The sequence below is a fragment of the Lutra lutra genome, chromosome 6 (genome assembly GCF_902655055.1).
Source record: "Lutra lutra chromosome 6, mLutLut1.2, whole genome shotgun sequence".
Taxonomy (NCBI): Eukaryota; Metazoa; Chordata; class Mammalia; order Carnivora; family Mustelidae; genus Lutra; species Lutra lutra.
The window spans coordinates 152651832-152669686 of NC_062283.1; the positions used below are offsets into that span (position 1 = coordinate 152651832).

General features: G+C 50.3%; 1 protein-coding gene across 18 annotated transcripts in view; it reads left to right on the plus strand.

The window, feature by feature from the left end:
• The window catches only part of AFDN (afadin, adherens junction formation factor), a 133916-nt gene that overhangs the window by 98105 nt on the left and 17956 nt on the right, over positions 1-17855 (plus strand). For all 18 annotated transcript variants that reach the window (XM_047733893.1, XM_047733904.1, XM_047733895.1 and 15 more), the window contains 7 exons: positions 9939-10004; positions 10216-10289; positions 10703-10821; positions 12393-12587; positions 13429-13520; positions 13852-14037; positions 16810-17808. In XM_047733893.1, the coding sequence (XP_047589849.1) occupies positions 9939-10004; positions 10216-10289; positions 10703-10821; positions 12393-12587; positions 13429-13520; positions 13852-14037; positions 16810-17808 (1731 nt within the window). The remainder of the gene's footprint in view (positions 1-9938; positions 10005-10215; positions 10290-10702; positions 10822-12392; positions 12588-13428; positions 13521-13851; positions 14038-16809; positions 17809-17855) is intronic.

A 17855-nucleotide genomic window follows, 5' to 3' on the forward strand; every position in this document is an offset into this window, starting at 1 on the left:
GCCTTTGCAAGCCGGGACGCCGGTTCAGCTGAGGAGTGGGACGTCATGGGCAGTTGGATTGATGGGTATGGAGCTCAGAAACTCAGAGCCAGAGACAGAATTTGGGTGTCCGCACACAGAGAGATGTTCTGGAGAAAGTGACTCAGGCTGTGATCTGTTAAGTGGACAGTGTGCCCCTTGAAGACATGAATAGGGCATTCATGTCTGCTCTTGAAATGACGCGTGAATGCCATGGCTCCCGACGGCTTCACGAAGTAACCTGTTTTTCTCTAACTGATTTGTAGTATCTTTGGTGCTAGGAAAGGAACATTCAGCAGTGAAAATAGGAAGTCACTTAATTACACAGGCTGCTCAACAGCACTGTGAGGCTGACACGTCGCATAGGTCCGCATCATTTATAACAATTAGAAGAGATTGGTTTTCAGGATATCAAGAATGTGTTTTAAGTGCCAGACAGGCCAGCGTGCGGCGGGGGGAGGGCTCAGCACGACGGGGAGTTGTCTCGTCCCTCTCGCCAGGGCTCGCTCGTGTGTGCTTGTGCTGGTCCTGTGGCGCGGGATCTGCTTGTGCACCTCGCAGCCTTGGAGCCACGAGTAGATCACACCAGACAAGCACAAGGGCAAGCACGTGAAGCCGTGGGGAAGGTCTGACCTGGCATTCGCCGGCTGCATGGTGCCCGCTGTCATCGGGCTCCCTCCTTGCCGCTGCACGGTTGGCGCAGAAGAGCCTAGAGGCCCCAGTGACTGTTACTGGTGTCTGTGTAGTTTGTGTTTTCTTTAAGCTCTTGTGGTCTTCATATCTGGCCCAGTCTTTTTTTTTTTTTTTTTCCTAATTAGTGTGTGGCTAGCTGCTTTGAGCCTGGACGATGTTTTGATGTTCGGCTTCCCGACGCTCCTTCCACAGTGCGGTTCGGTTTTATGAAATCCAGATGATTTGGAAGAGTATGTGTGTGCAGTTTACTTTTTTTAAAACGTTGTTTTTGGGGAAGTTTAGTATGCTCCTTCTTACTCATCTGTGGGACAACACAATGCTTCCTGTTTAATTTGGATTTTTAAAATACAAACAATTCCCTCTTTATTTTCCTAGTTCTTTTTAAAGTTTAATAAAGTACCAAGTGAAGGCAAGTCAGAGCTGACTGGTTACGTAAGAGTCTGAGCGCGGCGCTCGCTGCAGTCCGTGCTGGGAGATGCTGCTCAGTGTCCCAATGTCCAGCTCGGAACGGCGCGGACCCGTGTCCTCAGAGACCAGCTCTGGCTGCCGTGGGAAACCGAGGGAAGTGGGCAGTTGTCTTTTCCCTCAGTTGGAGAAGTTGCTGTAGTCCCGAGATCAGAATGTGGTTCTCTGTTGTCGGAAGAACAGGACCGGTGGTGAGTTTCATCAGGGTGCTGTTGTGTTGTGGGTGTCGGGCAGACTCGGAACTGCATTCCGCGGCTGCTTCCATTAGAACTTGTTGAAACCTGCCAGTGATTAACTCGCTCACGAAGCCGCCGCTTACTGTGGCTTGTAATTACACACCCTGGGCTTGTTGCTCTGTATTTCAGTGTTGCACATTTTTAAGGTTCATAAAAAGAAAAGCTTCCTATATCCTTTTTGCACAGGAAAAAAAGTCCGTAAATGTACTCATGCTGATGATAATGTGGTGAGGATGGCTTGCAGTGACGCTGGGCGCCCATGGTCGAGCGGGTGGGGAGCTTCCCGCAGATGCATGGAGGGCTTTGACTGGCTTTGAAACCCATTTATGCTACAAGTGAGGCTAGAAATGACCATTTTAGAGATACTTTAGGATATGTTACTATCTTTTTAAAAAAAATGAACAGTTGAATAATATCTTAAAGGTGTTTCAGTTTGTGCTTTTAGACAATACACTGATTTTAAGTCTTTAAATCTTGGTTTTAAACACAAAAAAAAAAGATTGCTGTGCCTTAAAAAGGAGAAGATGAAAACAATGTTTATTAACATGCCACCTTCTCACTCTTTGAAGAGTAAATTCCTGACATGAACTACAGTTAAGTCCTTTGAAGAATTTGAGACCTTCATTCTCACATTCTTTAACATCCTTGTTGTGACCACACGGGAAAGACCTAGTCAAAAAGATGAAGTCCGGAAATTTTAGTTCCTTTTAAAAATCAGTTTCAAAGTACCCAGTGTGACTGCAGAATTTCTTTCGTGGAAGTGCCAGAAATATCTTCCGTGAAGTTGTCTGAAATGACTAGTGCAGTGCCTTCCGTGGCAGTTCATGAGTTTGGAAAGAATGCTTTATGGTTTTGTTTTAAAAGCAAAATAATAAATTATATAAAAATAAAAAATTATTGTTTTTTACCTGTTTTATAATAACGGTCTAAGCACTAATTTCTTGCATTGATGAAATTATTGAATTTTATTATAGTATTAACGTAACAGAAACATTGAACGTTAATGCTTTAAAGCAGAACCATTTCACATCCTAGGACTCGTGGTAAGAAATGATCTTTCTGTGGCTCGCTGCACTGCACGCAGGGGGCCGTGGGACATCCCAGTCTGAAGAAGGTTTAGGCTGCCTCAGCCTAGCCCACTTGCTCTCAGCCAAGGCTGGGGAGTCCGGCCTCACCCCTGCATGGGGCATACCTGCATTAGCAGTGAACAGGAGCCAGGAGCTCGCCTGCTCTGGTCTCACCCCTTTCATCCCCAGAGCACTCTGAGATCTCAGCAAAGCCCTGTGCCTTTGCCCTCATGCCGTGCACACACACACCCGCGGACCGCCTGCAGCCCATCTGAGGGAGCCAACTTAGGAGTTCCCTAGTTTGTTCATTTCCTTCAACTTACACACAGGGAAAGGGTAGAGAGGGTGGGTTTTGTATTCTCTGCAAAGCGTAAGCGGCGGCAGGGCCCGGAGCCTGGCTCACCGAAACCAGGCTTGTTTACGGACCACACCTGTCCGGGAGCACCTAGCCCGTGCCCTCAGACTAGTTGAGGGCAGACTGCGCATCAGAAGTGACTTTTAAAACTGCTTGTTTTGGAATTAAGGTAATTCCTACCAAGAAGAGAGCTTTTCGTGCTTTTAAAACCCTCGTCTGAGTTTTATTAGTTTGCAAATCAGAACTCCTTGTCTGATGAGAAAAAAAGCCGCTTTCAGACCATAAGGAAGGAGCACGTGGGCAGAGCCCTGTGCTGAACATCCTGACGAGTTCTAAGGCTGCTGGGCTCTCAGGTCCCCCCAGCCCATCATTGTTCTGGAACCTTCGGTGAAGAGTCCAGATGGGGTCTCCAGCCCTGGGAACAATAGGCTTGACTCTCTGCCGGCCTCTCTTCCTTCCTCCTAGGCTGCTTTTCTTTTCTTTTTTTTTTTTTTTTTCTTTTGGATTGTGTGTTAATGATGTTTTTATGCTGTTAGTCATATCATACTCCCCCACACACTCTGTTGGCCACTGAGCGTTTGAGGCGTAGGTTCCTCCTGACTGAGTTTCTGTGCCCGGGGTGAGAGGGCCTCACCCTCTGTGTTCCCGAAGGTGCGCCAGCAGGAGCAGAGACCGGCTGTCCGAGGGCAGCCTTGTCCCGTAGCCGGTCCACATCTGACACGTAAGCAGCTCAGCCCCGGGCGCGTTCCGTCCAGTTCTGGGGAACGTGTGGCTTGTAGCCACCGAGTTCTTATTTCTGCCTCCATCATTCTGTTCGGGAACCTTTTCTGTTAACGTGCTGCCATTCTTCTGCTCTTGTCACAAGGAAACCCCAGTGCGTTTCTGCTAGACCTCCTCCTCTGCCCTGCCCTCCTCATCCTCAGTAATTCCGCTTCCATCTCCAGTCCTGCTTCCTTTCCCTTTGGAAAAGGAGAGGAGCAGATTTCGGGTACACTTAAGATTAAATATTAAAGGGGCACCTGGGTGGCTCAGTGGGTTAAGCCTCTGCCTTCGGCTCAGGTCATGGTCTCAGGGTCCTGGGATCGAGCCCCGCATCGGGCTCTCTGCTCAGCAGGGAGCTTGCTTCTCCCTCTCTCTCTGCCTTCCTCTCTGCCTACTTGTGATCTGTCAAATAAATAAAATCTTTAAAAAAAAGATTAAATACTAAGATCACACATGTGGTGATCTCTGCTATTTCACTGTAATTGCTTTTCTAAGGACTGAGAATGTAGCTCTATGCACTTTTTTGCACAGCCTGGCTGGACGTACTGGTCACCGCCCTGTACTCTCCAGGAGTCTGAGTGACATCAGAGCTCACAGATCCCAGACAGAGCAGCTCCGTCGCCCGACTGCCCTGTTACTCTCGAAGTGTCTTCCGAAGGGAAAATGTGGCTTTGACACTTAAAAATGTACTTCTCATTAGTTTAATTGAATTCCACAATTGTACTTAGTGTTACTCATAATTGCTGGTGCCTTCGAAATATATAACTGCTCTCCAGGAGACCCTTTTACAGAAGGAATTTGAGGGGCACCTGGGTTTCCTCCGCCTGCTGCTCTCCCTGCTTATGCTCTCAGGCACGTTCTCTTTCTCAGATAAATAAATCTTTAAAACATAAGAAAAATAAAAGGGAATTTGATTTGTTAAATGGGGAATCGATAATTCTGGATGATTCTGATTAACCTTTTAAATTTTACGAATAAAAGACTAAAAATACAGAAATATCTTTAAATACCAGCTTAGGTAACTTTAAACAAGTAATCCTTAAAATTACTTAGCCTTTCCATTTTAATGATTAATGTTACTCTTCCATGGTTGGAAATCAGGGTACATAATGTTATATGTTGTGAAAATCTTGTTTTTACGCAGTTATCTGCTTAATTATAAATTTATTGCTAGTACCTGTGGTTACTAATAACATATAGTATGAAAAATCTGTAGTTTTAGAAAAGTGTCGTCCAGTAGAATGTGTGAGCCACAAAGGTAATTTATATGTTCTATTAGGTACATTAAAAAAAAACCCTGAAATTCTAATAATGTGTTTATTTTACACAGTATATCCAAAGTGTTAGGATTCCAACATGTAGTTGGAATGTAGGTCATTACTGAGATATTTAGATTCTTTTTTCCATACAAAGCTTAGATATCTGGGTCTGTTGTATACTTCATGCACGTTCCGTTTGGACCGGCTACATTTCCGCATTCCGAGTACTCAGTAGAGCCGCGTGTGGTCTGTGGCCGCCGTACCGGACAGCATAGTCTGGTAGTGTCTATTAATGCCATCGCACCGATGCTTGGCTAATGTTTATATAGCTCGTGTTTACATTCTTTTACTGATGTGTGTTACAAGGACATGTAGCAGCAAAAAATTCCTGGGCCCTGTTTGCCTTTCTGAACTAGAAAAGGAATGGACTTGGGGCATCTGGGGGACTCAGTTGGTTAAACCACCTGCCTTCGGTTCAGGTGTTGATTCCAGGCTTCTGTGATGGAGACCTGCATCAGGCTCCCTGCTCCTCCCTCTCCTCTGCCCCCCGCCCTCGTGTACTCTCTTGCTCTCTCAAATAAGTAAATAAAATTTTTGAAAAAAGAAAGGGAATGGACTTGCCATACAAGTTCAGTCTTTCTAGGCTCGGTTAGTGTGTGCATTCTTATCAGAAATAAGAGAGAGGAGGTTTAATGCTTCTGAAATAATTTAGTTTATACCGTTTTTATCATAGTTTATAATCTTTTCTTCAGGAGAAGTGGGGCAGGTAGTGAGTGCTCCGTAATGCTGAGGAGTTACTGTGACCTGGCAGGCGGTGAGTCTGCCTCAGTGCTCCCAAGAGCTGGCCTGGTCCCGACCTGGGTAGCACGAGCAGGGATGAAGTAGCACCGACCGACCCTCCCCTCTGTCCAGCCTGCCACGGTGGACATTGCAAACCAGGAGAGTTGCGTCCAGATGAAGATGTCGGGTCTCCTTACAGCTGGTCGGAGATTGTGGTATTTTGCATTGAAAGTAGCTACCCGTGTTGGTTTTATGTATATACACACGTATGTGTATGTGTGTATGGTTAGAAATTCCTTGGACTTCTGGGGCACCTTGGGGGCTCAGTCGGTTAGGTGTCCGCCTTCGGCTCAGATCATGATCCCAGGGTTCTGGGATCGAGTTCTGCATCGGGCTCCCTGCTCAGCCGGGAGTGTGCTTCTCCCTCTGCCTCTCCCCTCCCCCTGCTCATGTGTGCACACTTTCTTTCTCTGTCAAATAAAATCTTTTAAAAAATAAAGTCCTTAAACTTCTTTGACTTCTGATCCATCTGTAATTTTGTTTTTCTAAAATAATAAGCAGTGGAGCTGGTCATTTCTCTATACAACAGTTGTACTTTGATTTCTTTTATGTCCTGTTTGTAACCGTGAGCCACACGTGAAGTATGGACAGGATTCGAGTACGCAGAGATGGGAGGGCAGGGAGTTCAGGTGGAGCAGGTCTGCTTTAGGGGCCACGTCAATGGGAAGGTTAAAGGTTAGCGGAATGGGAATGTGTTTACAGAAATGTAAGAAGTAGGGGTGTTAAATCAAGACTTTTTCTAGGTACGTGGTGCACGGTTGAGACCACATTAGCGAGATTCAAGTGCTAACCACAGCTTGGATTCCTCTGTAGAATATTCTGGATCAATTCTTCCTTTGTGTATCACCCTCCCCCAATAGTATTTTTTTTTTAAAGATTTTATTTATTCATTTGACAGAAAGAGATCCCAAGTAGGCAGAGAGGCAGGCAGAGAGAGAGGAGGAAGCAGGCTCTTCACGGAGCAGAGAGCCCGATGCGGGGCTCGATCCCAGGACCCTGAGATCATGACCTCAGCCGAAGGCAGAGGCTTTAACCCACTGAGCCACTCAGGCGCCCCCCAACAATATTTTTTTTAATGTGTTTCACCATGTACTGTCCGTGACTTAAAGTCCATCTTTATGACCACCCTCAAAAGGACCTCTTAGAAACCTACTGGGCCTTTGCAGTTGAGGGCTGTAATGATCACTGTCTTGTCATTCCTCAGATGAAGATCTCCTTTTCTGAGTTGCAGATACACTGATAAATTGAACTTGGAATTAAAGATGTCATTGTAGCTTAGAACTTAGATAAATTCCCATCATGCAAGAAAACAGCATTTCTTCAATGCTGAGCCTTGCCCGTCGTCCTTCACCCGACAGTGAAGGCAGACAGCTCCTCCTGGAAGCAGTCCCTGTGGTGCCACAGTCGGAAATGCTCAGGGTTCCTAGCTTCGAGTTAAGCTTGGGACGTTGCGGCGTTAGCAGCTCCGTCCGTGGTGGCCGCGTCAGCTGCTTCCTGGCGCACGGTACAAGTATTGATCTGTTTGCTCATGGGGTCTGGGCTGCCTCGTGGTGGGCTTGGGAGGAAGGCCTTGACCACGTGCTGGAGGCTAGAAGGCAGCGACCGGGAAGGCCGGTGGGGAGAGCCATCTGTACTGGCGGCAGCAGGCGACCCGGGGAAGTGTCCCGGGAGCACAGGTGAGGAGGAGCTTGCGTCTTGCCCGATGTTGGAAGCCGTGTGGCTTGGCGGATGGTGGCCGGTGAGCCGGGAGTCGAACGACGAAAGCGTTTTGGCAGACCTGTTGCGTCAGACGTTGCTGTGGAAAGTACAGCATAAGCCAAAACGGGGAGACGGAGGCAGGGCGGATCGGGCGCGGTGTGTAGTGAGAGGGCGAGGATCTGCGCTCAGGCTCCAGGGTGCGGTGCCAGGCTCGGGCCTGGGGTCCCGCAGGGCGTGCTTCGGGAGCGCTGAGGGGACCAGCGGGGCGGCTGCAAGGAGGGCTTGCCGGGACTGTTGGAGGATCATGCTGGACACTTGTGCCTGCATCTGAAGATGTGACGGTCACGGTGCTGTCCAGTGTGTGTATCACGCGATCAGTTTTATGTGAATATTTGAGCTTACGCTTTGTGAACCTCACGGCACACGTATGTGGCCTCTCTGAAGGTGCCGTGGGCTTTCCGCTCACTTGCGCAGTATTTGCGGTTCCCAGGGAGTCCCCCAGATGGAAGCTTGTACCCGTTGTCTGAGATGGAATGTGGGGCTGCTGGCTCCTCTCGGGGGGCGGCTCCTGGTCCGAATGAGCGGCTGAAAGCAGACAGGGGGCTCTCGGCGAAGCTGCGGCCCTTGCCGCGTGTGGCACAGGCCCCTTCCCAGTGTGAGTAGTCGGCGGGTGCCTGCCGGAGGAGAGAAATGGTCACTTAGACAGCTGGGCTGTGGCATTAAGCAGTCGGTCACAGACCGCATAGAAGTGCAGAGTATACTGGGGACAAAATCATTTCATCGGGTCGCCTGCGAGGGAATAGCCTGCCTTACAGAGCAGACGGCGCGCGGCTGGCTGGGGGTGATTTCCCACGTGCACGTCAGGGCCCCACATTCAGGGAGACCCAGGACCGGCCAGAGCAGAGTCAGGCTAACGGCTTGGCTGTTGCTCTGTTGTGCTCTCGCTGAGGAACATGCTGCAGTCTAGAAAGCTGCCGTTTATTGAGTGCCTACTGTATGTATTTTGTTTACTGTGAAATGTCAGATTTACAGAAAAGGACAAGCTTTGCCAACTGTCTCTGCTTTTTGGGGTGTGTGTGTGTGTGTGTGAGAGAGAGAGGAACCGGTGGAGGTCTCCACTTGCACGTGGTTACGTAGTGCAGTGGACGTGCTGGCTGACCTCTGAGGGGCGTGTATCTGTCTGTAGGCAGTCAGGAGTCTGGGGCGGGGCAGGGGGTGTGCAGCGCGGGGACCGGGGACAGACAGACACCGAGGTGCACATGGGGGTGAACACGGGAAGACCTAGGCCAGATTGGGGGCGGGCTGCAAAAGAGAGGACTGGGTTTTAGCTTGTATAGAATTTTTATAAACACAGCTCGCAGGTAATGTAACCACAGAAATTTGAAACATACCGTTTCCCAAAACTGTTTTGTTAAATTGAGACCGTCTCTGCCATTTTCGTAATGAGATCCGTAGTAGATGGTTTTAGGCGCGGAAAACAATGGCATGCTATGCTACGTGCTAGAGGGGAGAGCGGGCACAGGCCTCAGCAGCGCTCCCCAGTCAGACTGTCCTCTCTGAACCGGCTGTCAGCGAAAGGCAGCAGTGAGGAGTTTTCGAGTGGAAACCACGTGCTTCCACGGTGTTGTGGAACTTTGCTTCCATGAAGTCATTTCTTGAACTCACTGTCTTTATAACTCTGAGCACCTTCTGCATTTTCCCTTTATGACACAGTACTTCATGACTATTGAAATTACCCTGAGCTACGAAATGTGAATGTGTCCTCGTGTCCTCGGCTGTGGCACGTTGGCAGTGCTCCAAGGGGGATTTCACGCATGGGATGGCTTCCTGTGGCCAGTCCAGTAAATGACTCCTACGGGTTTTTATGTTCTTGTTGGACTGTCCAGGTAGAACGTTGGTGATTCTGCACGGGAGCTATGTGTAGTCCTTAAACCTGTTTGGCAGAAGCTGCTTGTCCTGACAAGCCTGCCGTGGGGCTCGGGGCTCCCAGCTCCGCGTTCATGTGGAGTTCTACCTCATGATCTCACTGCACCGATGCGCAGCGCTTTCTGCACAGCCCTCTTACTTTTACTTACCTAAGTGCCCCTCGCTGGATGCCACAAGAAGTTTTTTCTTGTTTGAAATTTTAAAATACAGCTTTGGGAATACGGGGATATAGACTCCGGTAAATCGCTTTTGTCTCAGAGTGGTGAATAGTGTAAGTCGTGAGGGTAGCTGTGGCTCGTTCAAACCCAGGGCCATCAGAGCTTATCTTGAACTTCCGTTAGGATGCCGGTCTTCCTCTCCTCGTCAACTGGTTTATTAGTAATCGATTTTTCAGGAGGACTTTCCTTGATTTAGAAACAAACTAGGTACATTTCCCATCCGTTCCTTTATATTTACCAAATAGAGTGTTAATTTTATTAGTACTGATTTTCATGTAAAACCAAGAAGCAGGACTTCTGTTACAATTATCTGTGTACTCTTACTGCGTTGTGTTTTACTGAGGTTTGTGTTTTTTTACTGTGTGTCTTCAAGCAGTGTGTCCTGCCTTGTTTTTGTTTAGGGCGCTGGTCAGGACAAACTCGGAATCTACGTCAAGTCTGTTGTAAAAGGAGGCGCTGCGGACGTGGTTAGTATCCGTTTTAAAGATGGAAGTCTTACGCGAGTCCTTTTCCACAAATGACCTGCGAGGCCTCACTGATGCTTATCGTTAGAAAACACCATGTAGACTGTTTGCTGAAAGAAACAAACATGAGCTTCCTTACCGTTGACTTTCTTCTTCCTCCTCTTGCCTTTGGCTGTCCCCACTGCCCAAACACGTGCCCTTCGGCTATGCTCAGGATGGACGCCTGGCTGCGGGCGACCAGCTCCTCAGTGTGGACGGACGGAGTCTGGTAGGACTCTCTCAAGAAAGGTATCGTCATTATGTCCTTGTTTGTTTAAAGCTGAATATTAGCATGTTTAGGGGTGTTTCACATGTGGAATTAGAAGACCAAAAATGCCAAAAAGCTATGCCCTTACTCTTCACCTTTTTAAATGTAAAATAGTGTACAGGATACCGCATTTGTTAGCAGATTGCAAATATGTGTTTAGTTTGGAGTGGTTTCTTTGAAGCTTAAAAAAAAATACTCTTGGCACATGCCGGGAATGTCCGAGTGTCGTCAGGCTGTCCTCACTATGGCAACCGGAGGTGCGTGCTTCGTTACTCTCGAAAGGAAGGGAATGGGCAGTAGGTCGTCGGTCTGAAGGTCAGAACTGTTCCTCAGAGTAGTGTGGCCACAGGCTGCATTTCATTTTCTTACGTTTGTGCTTCCCTCTTCTTCCTAGGGCGGCAGAACTCATGACAAGAACAAGTTCTGTGGTGACGCTGGAAGTAGCAAAGCAGGGAGCAATTTATCACGGCCTGGCCACCTTGCTCAATCAGCCGTCCCCCATGATGCAGAGAAGTAAGGGCTCGTGGCGGGGGCTGTGCCGTCTCTTCCGTAACTGCTGCTGGGAGCAGCGGGCGGGTCTGGGTCACTTCGTGCGTCCCATGGATTTTAGCGTCCTGGCCTTCTCTCTGTAGCCACAGGATCTCGGGGGGTTGGGTGCTGTTGCTTTCAGCATCCCGGCAGGGTGCAAGCCCTCCAGTGAGATGCCCGGGAAAAGTGGCCAAGAGCAGCGTCCAGTGTCTGGCCCCGGGGTGGTTCCCCAGGTTCCTGCCCGCAGAAGCCCCCGTGGGCCCAGCCGGCTGCTGGAGGCACTTGGTTGTAGGCAGCAGGGGATGCGGGTGGGATGTGAAATCTTCAGAGAACAAGCAGGATTCGCCACTGAAACAGCTGTAGAACTGCGCGTGAACAGTTACGTAAGCCCTGCGTGTGCAGGACGTGACTGTCTTCTTGTACGTAGGTCACTTTAAATTAAAGTCTCCGTTATTGACATGAGATCATCTCTTGGAACCATGATTTTGTCACTACATCAGAATAAAACCAATAGAAATTTAGGGCTTTTTTGGAAAGGATTAGTTCAGAAATCACAGGGAGAAACCTGTTAGGATTCACGTTATCTTTTAAATCATTATATACCTTGCATTTACTTTGCTAACTTTGTGCACAGCTGCTAAGTCTGGCCTTGATGGAGTTCCCTTCTCTGTCAGTCCGTATTCTGGGAGCTTCCTCCAAGTCCAGGACCTGAAGTCAACCTAATGGTGACATGGCTGCAACCACAGCCTCTGAGAACCTGGACCTGCTGTGTACCAGAGTAAACAGAGCATAGCTCAGCCCAACCATGTGTGGTGTAGACCTCGACCCAGCATATCTCTCACTTTTCTCATGACGCTACCGCATTGGTGGGCTAATGGCACAGCTTATGGTCATTTCCAAGAAGGAAATGACCTTTCCCCAGAGGGAAGCTATTGGAACAGAGAACATGTCCGGGCTGCCACACGGGGCACATGAAAGCCAGAAGCGGACGTGGACAGTCACACCACCAGCTACTAAAAGAATTAGTGTGTTTTAGAAAGTGAGGGAAGTATATTTATCTTTCACTTTGAAAAGTTACTTTAGAAGTTGTCTCGTGACTTAACAGGTGGAGTTTATGAGAAGAAAGAGCACCTTTTCCCATCAGTGCCAGTTAAATGTTGCTTTGAAGATTGTCTAGAAAAAGATTTTACTCTTAGATTTAAAAAAATTACCTTATTTCTCCCACTAAAAATATGGTCTTATGAAATTTTAAATATTTGTAGGTTTTATCTGTCTTTAAAGACTAAATAGGGGGGCGCCTGGGTGGCTCAGTGGGTTAAAGCCTCTGCCTTTGGCTCAGGTCATGATCGCAGGGTCCTGGGATCGAGCCCCACATCGGGCTCTCTGCTCAGCAGGGAGCCTGCTTCCTCCTCTCTCTCTCTGCCTGCATCTCTGCCTACTTGGGATCTCTCTCTGTCAAATGAATAAATAAAATCTTTAAAAAAATAAAAAAGACTAGGGTGTTTAAAATAAAATCTCACGCAAATGAGGAGAACCTGAATACACTTTGATTTCAGTTTCAGACCGTCGTGGCTCAGGTAAACCCCGACCAAAGAGTGAAGGTTTCGAGCTCTATAATAATTCAGCCCCAAACGGATCACCTGAGAGCCCTCAGCTGCCGTGGGCAGAATACAGTGAACCTAAGAAACTGCCGGGTGACGACAGACTGATGAAGAACCGGGCCGATCACCGCTCCAGCCCCAACGTGGCAAGTAAGAAGGGTCCCTTTCCTGTCTTTCCCTGGCCTGCACGTGCACGGTTCCCGTCGGTGCTGGGGAGACACCGTGTGCTCTCTTAGTTACCAGGGTGGTGGGAGTCCCTGTGGGCGCTCGCTGATGGAGACGTGCTCTCGGTGAGAGAGGTGGAAAGCCGTGTTCTCCCGGCAGACAGTAAAAACTAGGTTAGAACTCTGATTCAATGCGTGCTCTGGACGCGTCATTGATACGGTCTCTGGCGGGAGTGGGCAGACTGCCAGCGGGTCCCCTAGTGGTGCTTCTACTGTTCAAGGGTTGTTAGCAAGAAGAAGAATCAGGGCGCCTGGGTGGCTCAGTGGGTTAAAGCCTCTGCCTTCGGCTCAGGTCATGATCCCAGGGTCCTGGGATCGAGCCCCGCATCAGGCTCTCTGCTTAGCGGGGAGCCTGCTTCCTCCTCTCTCTCTGCCTGTCTCTCTGCCTGCTTGTGATCTCTGTCTGTCAAATAAATAAATAAAACCTTTAAAAAAAAAGAAGAAGAACCAGTAGAAGGATATGCAACATGTACAAGGTTTGCAAAGCCTAAGATATTTATTGTCTGTCCCGTTGCCAGAAATGTCTGCCAGTCCCTGGTCTGCAGATGACACTTGGTAGCTCGGGGCTCTGATGATGCCAGTGAGGGGAGAGGGTGTGGTGAGCCCTGATCTCCCACGTGGCTACTGTTTGTCGGGTGCTGACTCCTCGCTGGCAGACGGAAGATGCGGGGCGCGTGGTCACGACCCTCAGAGAGCTCTGTCACGTGACATCGCGTTTTTTTTTTAATCTAATGTTAAACTTTTTTTCCCCTGACCCTTTCTAACAGATCAGCCTCCGAGCCCTGGAGGGAAGAGCGCGTACACCCCTGGAACAACCGCCAAGATCACGTCTGTCTCCACCGGGAACCTCTGCACGGAGGTGTGAGAGCGAAGCGAGCGTCCTCCCTGCGGCAGATGCCCAGGCCTCCCGCGGGGTCCCTGACCTGTCTCCTCCCACATTCACTCCACACGTCAGCCGTGTTTAGAATTCCAGAGGCCTTCTTCACTTTTAACACAATAAGGAAATTAGCTTTAAATGAGGGAATCAGGGAAAAATGTTTTAATTATTCTCAGTATGGGATCAAACGCTTTAAATTTTTAACACAGTTTTAAATGTATCTACTATATTTTAAAACAGATCATTGGAAATTAAATTAGTTTATATGCAAATTGCCAGGAGCTCACGTTTCTTTCTTCTTCCCGGTTTCCAGGAGCAGACCCCCCCACCGAGACCGGAGGCCTACCCCATCCCCACACAGACGTACAGCCGGGAGTACTTCACCTTCCCCGCCTCCAGATCCCAGGACCGGGTGGCGGCTCCTCAGAACCAGTGGCCAAGTTACGAGGAGAAGCCGCACATGCACACAGACAATAATCATTCCAGTGTCGCAGTTCAGGTTAGAGGGAAGGAGTCTGTGAACGTTCCCAGCCCTCAGGGATAAACCCATGTGACGGGAAAATCTGAATGATGTCAGAGAGACAGGTCACACCCTCTGTAGGACAGAACCGAGTCTGATAGTTGTTCTTCTTTCCCGGGTTCCTGGTTAACTGAGGAAGAGGGGATAGGAAGGAAAACAAGATGTGAGGAGGAATGCTGTACCCCCCGATGTTTGATCAGTGAAGGGTTCGTCACGGCACACCTGCATTACAGTCTGTGAGGCAGGATTTGGATTTGAGGAGTGAGAAGCGAGTGATGTGCGTTTTTCTTTGTTTGTACGGAAGCTGTCCGGGCACTGGGACACAGGCGTGACCGTGGTCCCTGCCCATGGAACTAACCATGTGGCTGGGAAATGAGGCAGATAAAGTCAGTACGTGTACTGACCCCTGCTGGGGATCTGAGTCCCCACTGGTGGCAGAGCTGCCTGTTGATGTACGTGTGACCGGCACCTGGGCTCCCACGTTACCTCACTTTTCAGACCAAGGGACAAGGCACAGAGACGTGCCACTGAGCGGGAACCAGGCTCGGGGCAGGGGGCAGTGCCCGGTCTTTGCTGCCCGGAACTACACAGCAAGGGCTTGAAGTGACAAGCTGAGGAATTTGGGGTCCGCCCAAGTTAGTAGAGAAGGGAATGTCCGTCTGAATCGTTGAGCTGGGAACATCATCAGGTGTGCTTTTCTGTTTTAGAAAGAGGACGTTGGGTTGTGAAAGACTGGAAGAAGAAATCACATGCGGGCATACAGATGTAACAAGTATGGGTCATGGATGGTGAATCCTGGGTGTGGCGCTTTAGTCGGGGTGGCCGGAGGCGCCCAGGGCTGAAAATGTGGCGGAGCTGAGCCGAGAAGGCCAGGATGACAGAAGGGCTCCCAGTCGGGGGGTGGGGAGCCCAAGTGGTGGTGAGGAGGAGCCACACGGAGAGATCACAGATGATGCCATCTTGTCCACAGGGCCAGCCTGCCACTTGCCTAGGGAGGCCTAATGACCCCCACAGGCCCAGTCTGTCTGGGACCGTTGGGTGCCCAGCTCCACCGGCCAGCTGGAGTTAGTGGAGAAGGGGTCTTCCTCCAGATGTCTCCTTCACAGGGGAGTACTCGAGTGGCCTGCTTCCTCTGGTGTCTTTTGTTAGCCCGTAGGAAGCTGTCCCTACCCTGTGTCATGGTCATCTACACGTTTGCTCCTGTTTTGTGGGAATATTGTTGTTAGGCCTCCATGTTCATAGTGTATATCTGCTGCTGGCTTCTGCCTCATTTCGGGGGTCAGTGAGCTCGAAGAGGAAGTCGGAACGCAGAGAGGTCCGTGTGGCGACGGGTCAGTTCTATGGATCTTGACATGACTGAGCCTCAGCGTAGGACTTCAGCAGGGGATACGTGGGAGATGGCAGCAAGGGCCCCAGGGCCGCGCGGGGTCTGCAGGGAGAGCAGAGCGTGACCCTGCAGGTTCGGTACCGCAGCAGACAGGAGGAGCCATTGGAGGGTCTGAGGCAGGACCTTTGACATCGTCCACTTGAAAAGTGTGCGACAAAGAGCAGGAAATCGAATGACACCGTTGACATGAGTAGCATCGGTTGAACTGCGCGTGTCCACTTTTATGCCCACATTTTTCAGTACCGTGCTGCGAATGTATGTTCTCTTCCTGATAGTGATGTTCTTTTCTGTGGTCGACGGTACCGTAAGAGTACGGTGTGTGCTGAGACGTACTGAATACTTGTTGTTTCCATCAGGCTTCCGGTCAGCAGTCGGCTGCTCGTCATTAAGGTCTGGGGGAAGTCAGAAGTGGTGTGTGGATTTTTGACCACCCAGGGTTCAGTGCCCCATCCCCTGCCTCTTTTGAGGGTCTGGATACTGCTTGGTGAGCAAGAAACTGGTTCTGTGGGCACCGTACAGATAGAGCAAATGTGGGCAGTAAATGTTCCATTCTTCTCTCAGGCTACTGTGTTTTCAAGTGGTACTTCCTTTTTTTGTTGTTGGTTTATTTTTTAAGGAAGGAAACAGCTTATTTTCCAGATTTGCATCTTTAATTTCTACACATTAATAGGACAGGAAAAAAATGTTTGACATCAGAGTGAATCATTTCTACCAATTTAAACTACTTTTAGACGTGCCGTTGTGCAGAGACTAGGCCTCTGGAAGACTGTTCCTTTTGTTCTCTTCCACACATACACACTGCGTTTTGTACCTTTGTGAGACGGGAACAGAGACACCGGGATGCCTGGCTTGTCCTGGCACGTGCCCAGCTCTGTCAGAGTCCCCAGAGTCAGTCATCTGCTGGTGGAGCCATGGCTGACGCGTTTAAGATTCGATCGTGACTCATACTCACAATTGCACTACACTAAACACACTTACCCTCTCAGTGTCCATCATGGGAAGAGCCGCAGTGCAGGTGTGTGCAGGGACCCATGCAGGAGCGGGAAGGCCATGCTCGTCCGTGAAGCAGCTGAATGTGCCGTGTGTGTGTGTGCGCGCACCGTGATGCAGACGGGAAGCCCAGCTCTCCCTTGTTTGTAACAGATAAATTCCCTGGAAAAGCCCTGACTCCCCCACCCCCAACATGGTGTCCCTACTTCGTGCGTCCCATAGAACCACAGAGCTGATGGTCTCAGCCTCTGTTCCGCACTCCCCTGACGATTTCCCTAAAATGTTTTCTCCCTGAAGATAAAATATTAATGCACTTTTAGTAATTTTTTTCTAAGCAGCTGAAATAGAACAGTTTTCCTTTTTTCTTTTCCCAGCGTGTTACCCGTTCCCAAGAGGAACTTCGGGAGGACAGAGCTTACCAGCTAGAGCGGCGTCGAATCGAGGCAGCCTTGGACCGCAAGTCCGATAGCGACATGTGGATCCATCAGAGCCCCTCCGTGGGCTCCAGCGCCTCCAGCCAGGAGCACCTGGACCACTCCTCCAAGTCAGGCACCCCCGCGTCCACTCTGACCAAAAGTGGCCCTGGGCGCTGGAAGACGCCAGCCGCCGTGCAGCCTGTGCCGGTGGCTGTGTCCCAGCCGCTCCAAACAGACCTGCCCCCGCCGCCCCCGCCGCCTCCCACGCACTATGCCGGGGACTTGGACGGAATCCCTGTGGACTTGCCTCTCCCTCCGCCTCCCGCTGGCCAGACGGGACCCGCAGCGGCTCAGGTGGCGGCTGCAGAGCGCAGGAAGCGGGAGGAGCACCAGCGCTGGTATGAGAAGGAGAAGGCCCGGCTGGAAGAGGAGCGGGACAGGAAGCGCAGGGAGCAGGAGCGGAAGCTGGGCCAGATGCGCTCCCAGTCCCTGAACCCAGCCCCGTTTTCTCCGGGGACCGTCCCCCACGTGAAGCCAGAAAAGCCCTCCACGCTCCAGAGGCCCCAGGAGACGGTCATTCGGGAGCTACAGCCCCAGCTGCAGCCCCGCACGATCGAGCGCAGAGACCTGCAGTACGTAACGGTCAGCAAGGAGGAGCTGTCGTCGGGAGACAGCCTATCCCCGGACCCGTGGAAGCGGGACGCCAGGGAGAAGCTGGAGAAGCAGCAGCAGATGCACATCGTGGACATGCTGAGCCGCGAGATCCAGGAGCTGCAGAGCAGGCCCGAGCGCAGCGCGGAGGAGAGCGACCGCCTGCGGAAGCTCATGCTGGAGTGGCAGTTCCAGAAGAGGCTGCAGGAGTCCAAACAGAAGGACGAGGAGGATGAGGACGAGGAGGACGACGACGTGGACACCATGCTGATCATGCAGCGCCTCGAGGCTGAGCGGAGAGCGAGGGTAAAGGGGACGGGTGCTGTGGGCGCGCGTGCCCGGGGCGGCGCTTT